Here is a 17,879-nt window from a genome sequence, read left to right on the forward strand (position 1 = left end):
TGTATTCTATATGTACAGAAAACTGAATGCACGCTTTGATCAACAATTGCAATAATTTTTAACTGATCATCATTGAATTGTTTCTCAACTATTTATTATATTATCAAAAAATGTGTAAAATGCTGTTATGTTATGTAAATATTTTTGCTAACTACAAAGGCAGTGTAAGATTCAAAAGCTTAGATATTAATTTCAGAATCATAAAAAGTAATTAAAATATCATATCAAAAAATGCTTCTATTTGTGAAATTATTATTACTATATACGACGTTGTTTTTATTAATATACTTATTTAATTTATTTTAAAAATCATCAATCCATTGTAATGAAAATCATGAAAAACACTATATTTTTTAGCTTTCAAAGAGCGTATATCCCGTCAAATGTCCATAACGGTACATTTGTAAGATAATATATCATTTTTCGTTTGTAGAATTCTACACAATGAAAATAGAAAATTAAAGAATATTGTATCACGCCACATAGAGCACTGAATGCCAATAAAGCCAAAAATTCTACTATTCCAGTCGATTGAAGCGTATCAAGAATTCGAAAATGATAAAAATCTATTTAATGAGATTGTAAGTTTTCATTTGCTTCTACATCATGCTTTTAGCATACACAATTTTCAATATAGTAAAAAGAAAATAAAGAACCTGACGAAGATTTACAAAAACATGTTTGAAAACACGTATTTTAAATCAAGGTTGACTTTACCACATAATTTTAAATTTTATTAAAATTAATATCCAGAGACGAATTGAAAGACGCTGGTTAGGTTAGGTTAGAAATACAAATTAAATAAAATATCAATAACATAATATTTTTAGTAAATAAAAATTAAATTTATAAAAGTAAATTTTTATTTAAAAAATTTATTTTGTGATTATAATGTAAATAGTCTTAAAAGTTTTATAAAAAAATTAAGTAATTAAATAAAAAGAAAATTATTATTTATATTATATAAATTATTTATGAGAGTAAAAAATAGTAATTCATAAAAAAATAACATATTTAGTGCCAGCAACTGCAATTGAGTTAAGGTTATAAATAAATTAATAATAATTTATAAATGATTAAGATTTTTAATTGATAATTTAACATTAATTTTGAATAAAATATTAAAATTTATGATTATTATTTATGTAAAGTTAATAAGGTTTTGTGTTATTGTGGCACTTCTGGTGCTAAAAATCATAAAAAACGGCAAAGTACACAAGCATATCGCATTCATTCTTGACGGCAATAGACGCTATGCAAAGAAGCATAAAATTACAAAGAAGGCACAACAAGGGGTGTGCATTTTTTAAACTATTTTTTTCTTTTTAGTATAAATACACTAGTCTATATATATTTTATTTATCATATATTTTATTTGCAACAAATTCGGAAAATTGTCGAAATTATTAATGTTATGCTAAGAACTTAGCATTAAAGAGGTAACAGTGTATGCTTTTAGCATACACAATTTTAATCGTAGTAAAAAAAAAATAAAGAACCATATGAAGATTTACAAAAATATATTGGAAAACACGTATGTATCTTAAATCAGTCTTAACTTTACCGTATAATTTTAAGTTTTATTAAAATTTATTTGCAGAGACAAAATGGCAGACGCCGGAGTACGCATTCGTGTAGTAGACAATTTGTCTTCCATCCAAAAAAATGTACGCGAATCAATCGCTCGAGCAATGATCTGAGAAGAATAGTAAATTATATTTCAATATTGCTCTTTCTTATACGTGTAAGTATGATTATTATAAACCATATTATGTTTATATTTTATTGTTACGTCCTGCGGAGTAACGATTCTGTTCCTTTGCAACCAGCGGATATCCTAATTAACGGAGCCGAGCAGCGATGATTCACCTAATATTATAATCTCACCCCGATTCCAAGAATACGGTGACACAATCAGATGTAACGAATTAAGAAGGTATAAATTCACCAATCATGGGGATTTGAGGTGACCGTTGCTCGCCGGAAACACCAAAGGTAGGAAAATCAGGGAGCTGGAAGACTCACGTGTGCACCCTTTCGGATTTTGAATGCCCAGCGTCCACATAGCAATAAATTGATAAAATTTTGACATTTAATGCTTTCCAGGAGTTGTCCATTGTCAAACCCGCCGCTTTCTCGGATTAACAATTACCGAGAAATATAAAAAAAGTCGTAAAACCAAATATTGCACGTGGGCGCATTAATGAATAAATTGATGCACACGGCCCTTGATAGGACAAAAGGAACCATAAACAAAAAATTGTATAAATAGGCGCGTTTTCCAGAGCGAGTAGTCTAGTTTTGATTCTTGCTCAATTCGAATCACAGTTCCGTGGCATCTTGTATGCCCGAGTTCTGTGACTCTCGGATCCGCGGTCTTTAAACTCGTACGGAGTGCAAGTCTCGATCAAAAAAGAAAAGTGTCATTGAAACGGGCCTATTTGGGATCTGCCGACCATTGTGCATCGCACGCGGAATCCCTTCGACCGAACCATTCATCTCCCGCCGAGTGTGGCCCAGTTTGGAGACCTGCGGTTCAGAGAGCGTTACATTCGCCACAACATCATCAACACAAACAATACCACCATACAACCAATACAATCAACAAGTAGTAAGTTGCAATCTTCCGTCTATCTTTGAATTCTTTGTTTTGAGTTCATCACCTTTTCTTTCTTTCGGGTAATCCATATATAAATTTATATTGTCAACCGCCACACCCTTTGACCCATTTTCCGTCTATCTTTCTATTTTTGGGGGATTGAAACGAACTCCGTTCGATTCGATTCAAACTACATCCTTTATTTCTGTTTCTGGATTAAATCGAGCTTCGGCTTGATTTGATTCAAAAAAATTTATCATTAAAATTTCCTCTTTTTAGGATTAAATCAAACTCCGTTCGATTCGTTTCAAAAGAATTCTCTCTTGCAATCCGATCACTTTCTCATCCTCCTTTCTTTCTCTCTCTCCAATCAAATTTTTTTTTTATCTTTTCCTTCTTTTTTATATATTTGAGAAAAAGGGGAGTCAATTATTTATTTTATTCATTCTAGTGGATAGTTGAACTCCACGAAAAATTTACAAAAATACGTCTCGGGCCGCAACCCGGCATCGTAGAAACCGTAGGAATTGCCGAATCCGCCGGCTTAAAGCGTTGGAAAAAAAAATCGAAACCCTTGTAGTTCAAGTCGATCTGATTTACTCCCCTGTTTTGTACTCTCCTGTCGTTCACGAACAAAAAGAAAGCTCCTCTCGAGCTTTACATTAATTTATATCGCATCGACTCGCCGGACTCTGTGACTAGCCAACTAACGTATAGAATTTTCCCAGATCCCCCCCCCTCTCTCTCTCTCTCTCTCTCTCTCTCTTCTTCTCCCCGTTCTCCGATCCCTGAGGTCCAAGATGTGGAGGAAGAGCATTTTCCTCCCGATCTTCCGATCTTAGGCTTGCACGATTTTGAAGACGAGATTCCTTCTCCTTCTCCCGTCCTTAGTGTAGAGTTTTTAGAGCTACCACCACTTCCCTCGCGTTGTTATTTTGCCCTTGGTCCCCTTCAATTTTTTGAATCATTTTTATTAGTGTTTCCAATATCCTCTGTCCCACTCCCTCTTGGCGCGTTCTCATCAGGCCTAAGGTATTCGATCTCAAAGCGGTCCGTGCTTTCCTTCTCGTTTTCCCCCCGATGCGCCTGTCCCCGTGTACCTTCCCCATATATACCCAAATTACTATTTAGTCCCCAAGTTAATATTTCTGAACCACTTTTGCCCTAACACTACAACACATGAGAGCGGCAGCTATGCGGTAATAGTAAACATATCAAGCAGTTTTGGAATAGTCTTGACCGTGAATAATTATCAACACTCAGGAAACAAGGATACCTGTAAAAGGTAAGAGAACCATAAGATTTAAATTGTTAATTACTCGGCTCCTCTACTGATTAAGCGATGCTGATTCAATTCATGATGTAAGAATATTATCTCGATTAAAATATCGAGAAAAGAATAGAATTGCACTATGAAAGTTTTCTTGTGTATATCCAAGCTTTGTGTATATGATGCTAGAAATCGGTTCCAGTTCTGGATCCGAAAAAAAATGACTGAAACTCGATTCGTGAACACAAGCAACTCGGATGAAAATTTCGTAATATAGAAACCTCGTATAGAAAAATGCATCCTGTCCCATTTTTCCGTACTAGATTCAATTTATACTGCCAATATTAATTTCTTATAAATAGTAGATGAATGTTGGTTAATGTAACGTTGAACATCGGAAATTATAATTTTCACAACCTTTAATAAATAAAAATCATAATATTTTAATATTATTATTTAGTATATATTTTAATATTATAAATTTAGTAGCTAACCTCAGATATTCGAGTATAATGTTATTGTTACGTCCTGCGGAGTAACGATTCTTTCCTTCGCAACCAGCGGATATTCTAATTAACGGGACCGAGCGGCGGTGATCTCACCCCGATTCCAAGATTACGATGACTCTCACGGCAATAATCAGATGTCACAAATTAAGTAGTTATAAATTCACCAATTAAGGAAATCTGAGGTGACACCGTTGCTCGACGCCGGAAACACCAAAGATAGTAAAATCAAGGAGCTGGAAGACGCACCTTTTTGAGTTCTGAATGTCCGACACCCGCATAGCAACAAATCAAAGAATTTTTGACATTTAATGCTTCCGAGAGTTCAATCGTCAAACCTGCCGCTTTCTCGGATAACAATTACCAAGGAATATAAAAAAGTCGTAAAAGCAAATATTGCACGTAGGTGTATTAATGAATAAAGTGGTGCACACGGCCCTCGATGGGATAAAGGAAATCATAGATGAAAAATAGTATAAATAGGTGCGTCTTCTAGCGGAGCGAGTAGTCTAGTCTTGATCTTTGGTCCATCCGAATCACAGTTCCGTGACATCTTGTATGTCCGAGTTCTATGACTCTCGGATCGCGGTCTTTAAACTCGTACGCGGCGCAAGTCTTGGTCGAGAGGAAAAAGTGTTAGTTGAAACGTCCCTGGTTGAGATCTGCAGACCATTGTGCATCGCACCCGGAACACCTCCAACCGGACCTACCATTTCCCGCCGAGTGCGGCCCAGTTTGAAAGCCTGCGGCTCCGAGAGATTCACATTCACCTACATCGACACTCACACTACAATCTGCAAGCAGTAAGTCCTGAAGCAACCGTTTATTTCACTCTCGTTTTTCGAACACCCTTTCTCTCTCTAGTGCGAAAGACTTTAATATAAACATAATATATTTATTAAGTTTATTACTCGTTCCTTCCCATACTTTCTCTCTCTCTCTCTCTCTCTCTCTCTCTCTCTCTCTCTCTCTCTCTCTCCTCTCTCTCCCTCTCTCTCTCCTCTCTCTCTCTCTCCCCCTCCCCCGTCTCTCCCCCCCTCTCTCAATCTCTTTATTCCTAATTCTTTTCCTTCTTGGGATTCACTCGTAAGAGTTAATTCGAAAGAATCTCTCTATTTTTTATTCTTTTCCTTGTTGGGATTCACTCGTAAGAGTTAATCCGAAAGAATCTCTTTATTTTTAATTCTTCTCTTTCTTGAGATTCACTTGTAAGAGTTAATCCGAAAGAATCTCTTATTTCTGTATCCTTTTCTTCTTGGGATTCACTCGCAAGAGTTAATCCGAAAAGCTCTTTATTTTTATTTCTTCTCTTTTCTGGAAGAGTTAATCCGAAAGAACTTCTTTTCTTTCTTGGAATTCACTCAAAAGAATCTTTGTCTCCTTCTCTCCCCTTAGATTCTGTCAAACTTTTTAAACTTTTGATCTCTTTCCTCGGTTTCACTCGAACCCTATTTGAGTTAAACCGAGAGAGTGTCTAACTTTTAACCTTTCGCCAAACGGAGAGAAACGGATTTTTTATTTTTATTTTAGTGAATTTAGTTTCCAAAGTTCACAAAAACCGGTCCCGAGCAGCAGCGAAGCGCCGCCGGAATCGCCGCAATCGCCGAACCCACCGCCTCAAAGCCATTGAGGAGGAAATACACAGGATCGCCGCCCAAGTTAATCAACTTTGCCCCCCTGTTTCGTACTCCACGGGCGCACCGGAGAAAAGCAATTTCCCCCATTCCCCCCGGTTTCCCCGTAGATAATTTTTCTCGCGCCGACTCCCCCGTAAATAATTTTCCTCGTGCCGACTCCCCCGTAAATAATTTTCCTCGCGCCGATTCCCCCATAGATAATTTTCTTCGCGCCGACTCCCCCGATTCTCAAATAACTTATAGAATCTTTCCGGACTCTCTCGTTTCACTCTCTTCTCCGGGATCTCCGATCCCTGAAATTCACGATTTGGAGGAAGAGCAACCTCCTGAGGATTCTTCTAACGTAGGGGCCCGCGAAGAGGAGAAGGAACCTCGCTCAATCCCTCCAATCCTCGGATCGCATGATCTCGAGGACGAGAATCGTTCTCCAAGCCCCACGCTTAGCATAGAATTCGTAGAGGAGCTACCTCCACTTCCTCCGCGTTGTTATTTTGCCCCTAGCCCCCTTCAATCACTTGAATCAATTTTATCAGTGTTTCCGACGTCCTCTGTCCCACTCCCTTCTGGCGCGTTCTCGATTGGGCCCGAAGAATTCGACCTTGAAGCGGTCCGTGCCTTCCTTTCTCGGTCTCCCCCCGATGCACCTGTCCCCGTGTATCTCCCCCATACATCCCCCGAAATACTATTTGATCCCCAAATTAATATTTCTAAACCACTTTCGGCCCAATACTGCCGTGTTAAATGAAGTCCCAACATAGGCACACATACACCTATACATACACGTATATTTTTAGAAAAAAAATTGTAAATGGTAACTATTATGAGACAATAGTATTATTATATTATCTGTTGTAAGTCCAAACTAATTGTATCTCACATTGTAATCATTAATTTAAATAGTATAGTTTTAACTTCTTTTATTTAATCAAAATAACATTCACCTCTTAGTATCACAAATCTACTCTATATTAAACAATTTGAGTCCAATTCAGGTTTTCCCTTTAATTTAAACGATATATATAAAAGGGAGAAACCAACGTTAATCCAATCTGTTTATTTAAATAAGTAATCATGAGAATGAAATGTTAAATCACCCAGTAAGTCGACATTGTATTCTTTATTATTATTCGTAGAATAAACCATGTACAACAATTAAATTGTCCTAATTTCTCAACCACGACCACCATTCCTCGCTCTTAAGATAAGCACTAGGTCCGATCCCGAGGTAAAACAATTAGGTTTGTTGCCTCAAAACAGGACCGAGAGACGCGGAACTCCCGGATATTTGTCCCCGCTGTGGTCCCATTGACCCATGTATTCTGGGTTGTCAATGCAGCCTGTTTGTGCCTCGTGTGCACGTTCTCAAGTTGTTACGTCCCTCCTTTCCATATCTTACCTACCCTTCTTCAACCCCGGACGTAACACTATCTAGAGTCATCAAAATACAACCATTTCTATTTGAGAATTTGAATCAGGATGTTATACAAAGTTAGACATTCGGGGCCGGCTCAGCGCGTATCTTTATGATCGAAACCGACATCAACAGACGACTCAAGGCATCGCCGAATTCAAATTGATGAAATTACATGCAATCAAATTTTGCATAATTTCAGCGATGGTATTCTAATCAATGTATCGTCAACTTAAACAAATTTTTTTTAAGATTTTTTTTAAGTATATGTCGATGTTAAAGAAAATTTCCCGCTGTTTACCGCCAAATTTTTTTTATGGTAACGGATTAAAAACATTCTTTCCATTACTATGCCCCTTAATTATTCAGAAGTAGGCGTATAAATAGGCCAAAGCGAATCTCAGAATTCCACAGTGCACTCTACAACGATTTGAAGAACTTCGATTCCTAAGGAACTTCCTGCTAAATTTCTTCAATTGGTGTAAGTCAACTTCACTTTTTTATCTTTCTCTCTCTCTTTCTTATTCTCATTTTCCTTCTGTTTTTTTTCTTTGGAGCTGAGTGTGCATTCTTCGTGCTTTCTCCTTTTTCCTCTAAAGGAGAAGACACACACACACCCACCCACCTACCCGCACACACCCACACCCACACCCACACCCACACTCACACCCACACGCACTCGCACGCACGCACGCACACGCACACACACACACACACACACACACACATCTTTAGTTATACTTAATTATAACTGTATTACATACATACATATACATAAAGTTCATATTAAATCAATAACAATAAAAAAATTAAAAAAATTGTTTTTATTAATTTATGTAAAATTTTTCTGAACTTGATTAATTTTTAAATTTTTTTATATTTATTTAAATATAATATAATATACATTCACTATTAAAAGCTCTATAGCGCGCGCGTAGGGCGCGCTTGTTTTGTTCTAGTTTCATTAAAATTGGGGTGACACTTAGAGAGGTTCCCTTGTTAATAACTTCCTCATGTGGCAAAAACGTATGTAAAAACCTTTGTAAGAAAACGTATTTTATTCTTATCAATAAAGTAAGGAATCTCGTACACATACAATGAAAGAAACAGTTTCTGTCAAATTAACTAACTGTATATATGATTGCTTTAGGATGCTGATTAAGAACTTCAATACCTCGACCTCAATGATGGTTCAACTTTTTGGTTATAAAGTCCTAAAGTGTTGAAAATTGTGTTTACAGAAATCGTATTTTTTCTACAAAACATCACTCATAGTCATACACACAACGGGTGAGTGCGTGCGCACGTACGCGTGTGCATGTGTGTGGGGAAAGGACGGTGCGTGCAATGTGTGTGCAGTTTAGTTCGTTATATCTATCCATAAACAATATTATACTTAATATTAAATACTTGTACATTTTGCACACACGCGCGCGCAAGCGCACGCGCACTGGATTCAGCGAACTAAATGTAAAAACCAATGATGTTAAAAAGTCACTAAGCTTTCACCGATCTGCTCTAACTGCTGAACATAAGACTTGATATGACACAGATTGTGTAACAAGATCTATATAGTATTTATAAAAAGGATACGAAAAGGATTAAAAATCCTTTTACCTGTTGTTTATAACATGATGGCAATTTAAAAGCACAATATGAGGCTAAGACTGAGTCACCATCCGCTTGCTTTATTAGAACAAGAATTGTCGATAAAACATGCCGTACAATTCAAAATCAAAATTTTTATATTGTCGCCCAGCTAACTATATTTAAAACAAGTATACGGTCCGTCTAAAAACGTATATCAATTGTAAGGAAAGTTAGATTACGTTTATCAAAAAAATAAAGAGGACGTAGTTATTTATGCAAATAAAGTAAAATTGTTAGGAAAGCAAATATTAAAAGCGTATTAATCTTGAAAATGCTCCTTTCGATTAAAATGTAAAAACGTCATTATAGAAAGAAATATGTGCATTACAATTAAAAACAATTGAATACAATTAGAAACAAGGCAATATGACAATAATTAAATTAAATATAACAGTTTTTTTAAATATTTAAAAAACATTTAAAAAATATTGTCTGATCATTAAGATGTAGATCAAAGTTTTTTTTCCACAGGCCTATTTCGTATATCGATAATCATTTATTCAATGTTGCTTTAACGTTACAGCAACATTAAGATTTAATATAGAAAAATTAACATAGATTCAATATTGAAAAAACATTCACACTTCAACATTCAACATCACAATGTTTCTACAATATCTCCGCAATATTGTATTGCAATTTGCAACATTGCAACATTGCTACAATGTTGCTGCAATGTTCTGTGCTGTATGAGTATACAGGCGTCAAAATAAATTTTAATATAGCTAATTTCCCAAAAGTACATAACAAGTACATTCCAAATTGACATGAAATATAACGAGAAATTTAAAGTATAAAAATAAATTTAACTTACAAAGGAACGATCACAGGTGTCCGGCGTCGATTTAATTCTTCTTGAAATATGTTATTAATCACAAAAATTTAAGAGACCCGTATTTTTTTTATGGGCAAAATTTTATGTTTAAAGAGTGAAACACCCCTTTGGAAAAAACAGTATTTCTCTTTCGAAACGAATATCGTCAAAATTTGAGAGATAGAAAAAAGTTTTTTTAGTAAAAGTTGTACGGTTCAAAGAGTATTTTAATGTTGTAAAGAAAAAAAAATTTCTCTTGTTCTGTTTAACCACAGATGTCGATACTAAACTAGATCGCTAACATGCCGTTATTGAGATAGGTATGGCTTAAATACGATAGAGTTTCCAGTATACCGAAGAAAAAGACCGCTGCTATCATATATAAACATAGGCATTGACTCACACACGTGACCCACGCGTCACACGTATAGGAGCCAGCGCCATTTTCTTGAGTACTCAATATATGTTCTATGCATATAACCGGAAACCGTATGAAATTCAAGTCTCAAGTCTTAGATAGCAATTGTGGTTATTGCGTGGTCGTAGTATGCAATACGACGCCGCGTGTGTCAAAGCGCCAACAGCGACTAACTAATGGCAAAATGTGATTGGCGAAGAATCGTTAAATGTGCAAAGAAATATTATTCAAAAAGCTTTAATTTAAATACGACAAGATATTTATTACAAACTTCTAGAAACGTTAGGAATATACAAAATGCGAGAATAAAAACGTGATCATGTGCGTACGATAGCCCGGGCATCGATAACACATAATCTCGGTAGTTTATAAAAACTCCGTTTAACCGCGATACAAGCGTGGAAATAACAACGCGAGCATTATTACAATTACCAGAGCATGAGCCGAGGATGATTCTGCAGTAACACTTAAAATATGGAGTGATCTTACCGAACGCAACTTATAATTTTATCACTATGGCTTACGGAGTGTCCGTACGTGGCACGTCCTGACATTGCAGAAAGAGCAAAGAAAAAGAAATTGAAAAACGACCTGACTTCAGCGCCGCAGCTAGCGCTTGCAATGCCACAGTATTTCCCTTCCAATGTAAACGCTAAGAAATGCTAATCTAATTAATGCTGAAGGGGAAGAGAAGAAACGGGAAGGTCCCGTTAGCGCACAGTGCGATAGCGCTCATCCCGATAGCACATAAAATTTAAAGTAATTCCCGATAGCGCACATCCCGATAGCGCACAACATAGAAAGGCGCGTTGTCCCGATAATGCGCAATATAAAAGGCGCTTTGTCCCAATAGCACACAATGCTAAAAGCGCATTATCCCAATAGCGCACATCCCGGTAGCACGCGACTATGTGCGCTATCAGGAAAAAGATGTTTTATTTTTCGATATCGCACATACCGGTAGCACGCGATTATCTGCGCTATCGAGATGTGCGCTATCGGTATGTGCGCTATCGGGATGTGCGCTATCGGGATGTGCGTTATCGGGATGTGCGCTATCGGGATGTGCGCTATCGGGATTTGCGCTATCGCACCGTGCGCTAACGGCACCCACTCAGAAGATACGCTTATTAAATGCTAAAATGAAAATATAGAGAATAAGATAAAATAAAATGAACAAAAATTTATGCTTATTGAATGCTTAACACTAAGTTCGTAAATTAGTCTAACAGTCTTCCTTATAATTTTGCGCAAGCTACTCTTTAAATTTGATAGTCTTTGGTATGACTCAGCGTGAGCTACTTTTTAAACATCACAGTCTTTGGCTTGCTTACTGGACCAAAATACATCTTTAGTTTGATTGCTGGACCAGGATATGTCTTTTTCAATTGATTTAGTACGCTAGTTAAAGACGGGGATGTAGTAGATTGATAGTCTTTGAGAGTAGTCTTGAATTACTAAATACGCAAGCTTAAGTCTATCAACAGTGACGTTGATGCGTCTATCATTAAAATTTATAACAAAGACTATATCCGAGATGCGCTCTAGGACTTTATGCGGTCCCGTAAAAGGGGACTTGATCCAAAAGCCGTCTGCTACCTTTTGCTTTAAAGAAGACATGTGAACAGTTATACAAGTCCTTGTGGAAAAATAGCTTAGGTCTAATATGATGAGAGGTTGGTCTAGACCGTAACTTTTGCATAATTAGGCGAAAATCTTCAATGAAAATCCGTGGATTACTCGACATTTCTGCGGAGGAGAAAAATTTACTCGGAACGTTGAGCGTAGTGCCGTAAACCAGTTCTGCTACGAAGGTGCTTAGATCCTCTTTGAAGCAAGTTCTCAGACAGAGTAAGACTACTGGTAGTGTGTCGATCCATTGAGCTTTACCGTGACATATTAATGCGAATTTTAGAAAGCGATGCCATCGTTCAATGATTCCATTAGACTCTGGATGATACGCAGTTGTCCGACAACGCTTCAAACCGACGAGTTTAGTCAGCGCGTCGAACAATTATGCTTTGAATTGCGGGCCTTAATCAATTGCAATTAGGCGTGGAGCTTTAAATCTTGCTATTCAGTGTGCGAAAAGGTTCTTTGCTACCGTGTTTGCAGTGCAATCCTGTAATGAAATAGCTTCCGGCCGTGTAAATCGATTGATCATTATCAGTAAATACTTGAGATTTTTCGATGGAGCTAGAGATGGATCGACGATATCAATATGCACGTGCTCGAAACGGATATCCGCTACTGGAATTTTGGTAGGCAAAGTATAGTTGTACCGATAGATTTTGAATTGCTGGCATGCTAAACATGTGCAGACCCATTTCTTAATGTTCTTAGCTATGGAAGGCCACACAAATTTTTACGCAATTTATTGGTAAGTTGCTCTGCCGCTTGGATGCGACATTTGATGTACCATGTCGAAAACCGTAATGATCCAGGAATGTACGGTCTGATATCTTCTTCCGAAATGTCACAATAAATAATAGATGCTGTCTCCAATAAGATAAACTTTTTGAGCTTCAGAGACGTTGATATATATATAAGTCCTGTTACTCCCTCGTGGAGCATAGGGCCTCTACGAATGCCCTCCAGCGCACTCTGTTGTCTGCTAGTATTTTGATCTTTGGCCAGGTTTTGCCACTCTCCACCACCTCCGTCATAAGCGATCTTTTCCATGATAACCTGGATCGCCCCCTTGGTCGACTTCCTTGAGAGTTCCAATCCAGCCATTCTATTTATATTATTTACCGGTCGTCTCAAGATGTGGCCGATCCAACGCCACTTACGACGCCTGATCTCCAGACCAACCTCTACTTGGTTGACTAGCTTGAGTAGGTCCACGTTTGTGACTGTTTCAAGCCAGAATATACGCAAAATTCTGCGTAAACATCGATTGATAAATACCTAAAAACGGTTTGTTATTTCTTTGGACATTCTCCATGTTTTGCAACCATATAATAGTACCAATTTTACATTGGTATTGAAGAGCCTAAGCTTAGTTGCGTTGATATAATGGGAAGACCTCCATACGCAATGTAACATGCTAAAAGCAGCTGAGGCCTTTCGAATCCTGCCAACAACATCAGTCAGAGAGCCCACGTCTTCTGTCACCCTACTACCACGGTAGCAGAATTCTTCTACCTTCTCAATAGGCTCGTTATTCACTTGAAAGGCGGCTTTATTTGAGGTAGCTATTAGCATCGCCTTTGTTTTCTTCGTATTAATGCTTAAGCCCACTTTGGCAGCTTCTTTGGCAATATCGTTGAGCTTACTTTGCATGCCTTTATGAGAATGGGCTAAGAGGCAGATATCATCAGCATAATCAAGATCTTCTAATCGGTCATGGAGGCCCCAGTTTATTCCTCGCCTTTCTTTTGTTGCCTTTTTCAGCACAGCGTCCAGCACTAAGTTGAAAATTAGGGGGGAAAGGATACATCCCTGTTTCACGCCGATATGGATTGGTATTTTATCACCACTTTTCCCTTGATGGAGAACTTGGCAGTTGGTCCCATGGTATAACTCTTTTATGATGTTTATAATTTTTGATGGTACTTCTTTGTCTTGCAAAGTATTCCATATAGCCACATGTTCAAGGCTATCAAAGGCCTTCTTGAAGTCGATAAATACGAGGTATAGGGGGAAGCGCCATTCGTTGGATTGTTCTATAATGATACAGAGGGTGCTTATTTGGTCTGAGCGTAGTGGCCGGAATCCAGCTTGTTCTTGTCAGCGTAATGAGGGCTCAAGAACCGGGGAGATTTTAGACAAAACTAGGTGGACTATGATTTTATTGATTGAGTTTAATAGAGTAATATTCCTCCAGTTATGACCGATCTCCCTTTTTTGGTAGCTTTATAATGAGGCCCTCCTTCCACTCATCAGGAATTTTTTCCCAGATCTTTTCAATTATTGGTTTGAGGATGCCGGAGATGTTACATTTCAATAGTTCGGAAGCAATGTTATCTGTCCCTGCTGCTTCGTTGTTTTTAAAGTGTTTTATCGTCTTGCTTATTTCCACAAGCGATGGCGGCTGTGAGCTAATTCTGGGTTGAGCCTGCTGTGCCTAGGCATCCCCATCGTTAATGAGAGCTAGTTCGTCGGCACTCTGGTTGGGTTGAGAGCTAAGGGTATCCTTGAAATAATCCGTCCATACATGGAGTTGCTCCTCAGTGGAGCAAGCCAGTTCACCGTTTTTGTCTTTGACGGGTTGGGTTTGGGCAAAATTTTTGTTAGCTAGGCATTTGGTGATTCTGTACAGTTCCCTGGTATTTTTCGTCTCAGCAGCTGCTTGGGCTCTCTTTTCCAGTTTGTTAACTTTTTTCCGTTTGTCATGACGTGCTTCACGCTTAATATCTTTGTACCCGGGCATAAGTTGCAAGTAGCCGGTTGCATTCAATGTCCGCATAGGCTTGGTTGATTCTGGCTTTAAGTTTTTTTCGTTTTTCAATTAGTTGCCAAGTGTCCTCAGAGATCCAAGATTTTCTTCCTTTTTATAGTTTGCTAAGAACAACGCTGCTGGTTTCGTAAAAGATGTTCGTTATTTTCTCCCACGATGTTGAAGGGGTTAAGCCATCTTTGTCTCTTTTACTCAGCTCTTCTTCGAGTGTACTGTTAAAGCTTTCTAAAACCTGTGGATTGGCAAACCGATTGTATTTGAATCTCCTATTGTCGGCGCTTGTTTTATGCTTAGCCGCAAGTTTCAATCTGAGTACCCCAATAAGTAGGTAATGGTCACTAACTACGTCCGCGCCACGTTTATTACGTACATCTAGTAACAATCCTCACCATGTCTTTTTGATAGCAATATGATCAATCTGGTTGAAGGTACGTTTGTCAAGTGAGACCCAGGTTGCTTTATGTATGGATTTATGGAGAAATGTAGTTCCACTTATAATCAAACTGTAATTTAAACAGGTTTGACAAGGAGCTCTCCGTTGTTTTCATTGCACCTAGACTATGTTTTTCCATCACCTGTTCATAACCGTCATTGCTATTGCCGACTTTAGCATTTAGGTCTCCCATCAGGATTATGATATCGAATTTTTTCACGGCCCTCAATGTCGCAGTGAGGGAGGAGTAAAACTCCTCTTTTTCTTCCAGCGTGGCCATTTTCGTTGGAGCATAGCATTGTATAAAAATGATAGGTCTTGCGCATGTTGCGAATCTCGCTGTGATCAGCCTAGACGATACCGGTTTCCAATTTAAGAGGCTCTTCTTTGCCTTTTTTGACAGCAAAATGCCAACCCCTTGTTCGTGGTTCTCGTTTTCCGGTTTACCTGAGTAGCATTTCTCCGGTTGCGGCGTGGAGTTCTCCTGACCCATTCCATTTGGTTTCGCTAAGGCCGAGTAACTCCAACTTGTAAAATGTCATTTCTTTGATAATTTGGGCTAAACAAGAGGCTTCCAACATTGTACGCACATTCCAGCAGCCAAAGTCCGAGTTTTCATAGCAAAGGTCGTCAACGCATGGACAGTCCTGCAATTTGTAGAAGTTTCAGTAATGACTAGATCTTGGACATACGGGTTATTAGCCCATAGTATCCAAAGCTTGGTAATGAGGATGCCATCTCAAAGTTCCCAAGCAAGCTTGTTTGCTCCCTCTCTCGTCTGCTCTGACTCGGTTTCCCGCTGGGGTTAAAACCCGAACCTTCCACCAAGTTGCTCAGATTACCAGAGGGTACCCGTGCTTTGCACTTCTAGTGAGAGTAGGAATTGAGCCGGAGAGGCTGAGTGACACTAGCTTGAGATAGCATTATATGATCGCATCCAACTCGTTAACCGACATAACAACGATGACCCCAACCTATGTTAGGGATGATGATCGTTGAGACCAGAGACGTTGATATAGATTGCTTCAATTGCTGCAATTTGTCGTCTGAGGCTTGAACTTCTGCGATCTCTTGCATATCGAGACTAGCTGGCATCACGATAGTGTCGACGCGAGATAATGCATCTGCTAAGATGTTCTCCGTGCCTGAAACATGACGTACATCAGTTGTAAATTCCAAAATAAGGACTAACTGACGTATTTATTTTGGTGGCATTTGGTCTGATTTCCTCTTGAATGCGTAGACAAGAGGTTTGTGATCTTTGATGACGTGGAAATTTTGCCCCTCCAGCATGTAGCGGAAATGTTTGATAGCTGAATATATAGCTAATAATTCTTTATCGTATGCGCTATATTTTGCTTGCGTGAATGTAAGTTTCCTTGAAAAGAAACTAAGTAGTTGTAAAATTCCGTTGCTGCGCTGTTGCAATACTGCACTAATTGCTTTATCTGAAGCGACTGTTTGCAACGAGAATGTTGCCTTGCTGTCTGAAAATGCGAGCAAAATGGCTTAAGTGAGATATTCCTTAATTTGCAGAAAGGTCTGAGCTCAGGAGTCCACACTATTTTTGCATTGTTCTAGCGTTTACATCCAGAAATTTTATTTCGCATGGTACTTGCATGCTTGCAATGTCCTTAAAAAATCGGTTATAAAAATTGACCATATTCAAAAAACGTCGAAATCTTTTAATCATTGCTGGTTCCGGAAATTCAGTGATAACTTGGACTTTCTCAGGTAGAGATTTGATGCATTTAGCATTGATTGTGTGTCCTAGGAAGCTGACACTTTTTTGTCCAAACACGCATTTGTTCGGGATTGCGATGCTATACTGTTAAAATCTGTCGAAGAGTATTTTTACGTGCTCTTTGTACTATGTTTCATCCTGTGAAGCGACTAAGATGTCGTCAATATAGGTGAAACAAGGGTCGAGTCCTACGGTTACCCGATCCATAAATCTTTGAAAGGTCTTTGCTGCGTTGCGAAGTCCGAATGTCATGAACGGAAATTCGAAAAGTCCAAACGGCGTAATAATCGCGGTTTTCAAAATATCCAATTTGCGGACTGGACTTTGTTAAAATGCACGCACTAAATTTATGGTAGAGAATACGGTTTTCCAGAAAATGTGTGCTATCTTGCAAGAACGGAATGGAGTAACGATCTGGCAAGGTTACTTCGTTAAGTTTGCGGTAATCCACACGGGTGCCAGTTGCTATTCTTTTTCTGTGCGAGATGTAGAGGACTAGTCCAAGGGCTCTTGGAAGATCTACACAATCCTTGTTGTACTCAAATTCTTGTTTAGCTGCTTTGAGTTTCTCTGGACAGAGTCGTCCGGTTTTTACTGACACCGGAAAACCTGTTGTTTCAATTACATGTTCTATCTCGTGTGCAATTTGCTTATACGTGACCGACATTCTTGTTATTTCGGGAAACTCGCTTAGGATCTCTTTGTATGGGCAGTCAATGTATGGGCAGTCAATACCGCCACGAAAGGGATGGCTTGTTTGACTAGCTGAGCAAAGACTTTGAGAAGCGTATTGCCGTCAATCAAACGCTTATGTCGTACGTCAGACAGTAAATTAAAATAAGCCAGAAAATCCAAACCAATGAGGAAGGTATCTACGTCAGCGATTACAAACGGCCATTAAAAAATTCGACGGAATCTCAAATTGAGAGTATTTTTTGTCTATACGTAGGGATGATCGTTCCATTAGCCACATAGAGTACATGGTCCGTCAAATG

The 17,879-nt window shown here is 38.3% G+C and overlaps 2 protein-coding genes and 1 long non-coding RNA gene across 4 annotated transcripts in view; 2 read left to right on the forward strand and 1 right to left on the reverse strand.

Annotated features, from left to right (window-relative positions):
• The window catches only part of LOC120359722 (farnesyl pyrophosphate synthase-like), a 71,562-nt gene that overhangs the window by 31,002 nt on the left and 22,681 nt on the right, over positions 1-17,879 (reverse strand). The gene's annotated exons all lie outside the window — the stretch shown is intronic.
• On the forward strand, positions 1,601-4,497 carry LOC120359725. Its single transcript, XR_005576502.1, has 3 exons — positions 1,601-1,744; positions 1,830-1,995; positions 2,107-4,497. It is a non-coding gene; the product is annotated as an uncharacterized LOC120359725 (long non-coding RNA).
• On the forward strand, positions 4,765-7,399 carry LOC113005170. The gene is made up of 2 exons (XM_026140334.2): positions 4,765-5,178; positions 5,906-7,399. The coding sequence occupies exons 1-2, from the start codon at positions 4,934-4,936 to the stop codon at positions 6,003-6,005; spliced, it is 345 nt and encodes a 114-aa protein (XP_025996119.1). The 5' UTR covers positions 4,765-4,933; the 3' UTR covers positions 6,006-7,399.

Source organism: Solenopsis invicta, chromosome 2, assembly GCF_016802725.1.
Source record: "Solenopsis invicta isolate M01_SB chromosome 2, UNIL_Sinv_3.0, whole genome shotgun sequence".
NCBI lineage: Eukaryota > Metazoa > Arthropoda > Insecta > Hymenoptera > Formicidae > Solenopsis > Solenopsis invicta.

What these genes read in the sequence shown, in the direction of transcription:
- LOC113005170 (XM_026140334.2), top strand. Translation starts at nt 4,934, where the DNA reads ATGTCCGAGTTCTATGACTCTCGGATCGCGGTCTTTAAACTCGTACGC. An exon ending in CACACTACAATCTGCAAGCA is followed by an intron (nt 5,179 to 5,905) that starts GTAAGTCCTGAA and finishes TTTTTATTTTAG; the next exon opens with TGAATTTAGTTTCCAAAGTT.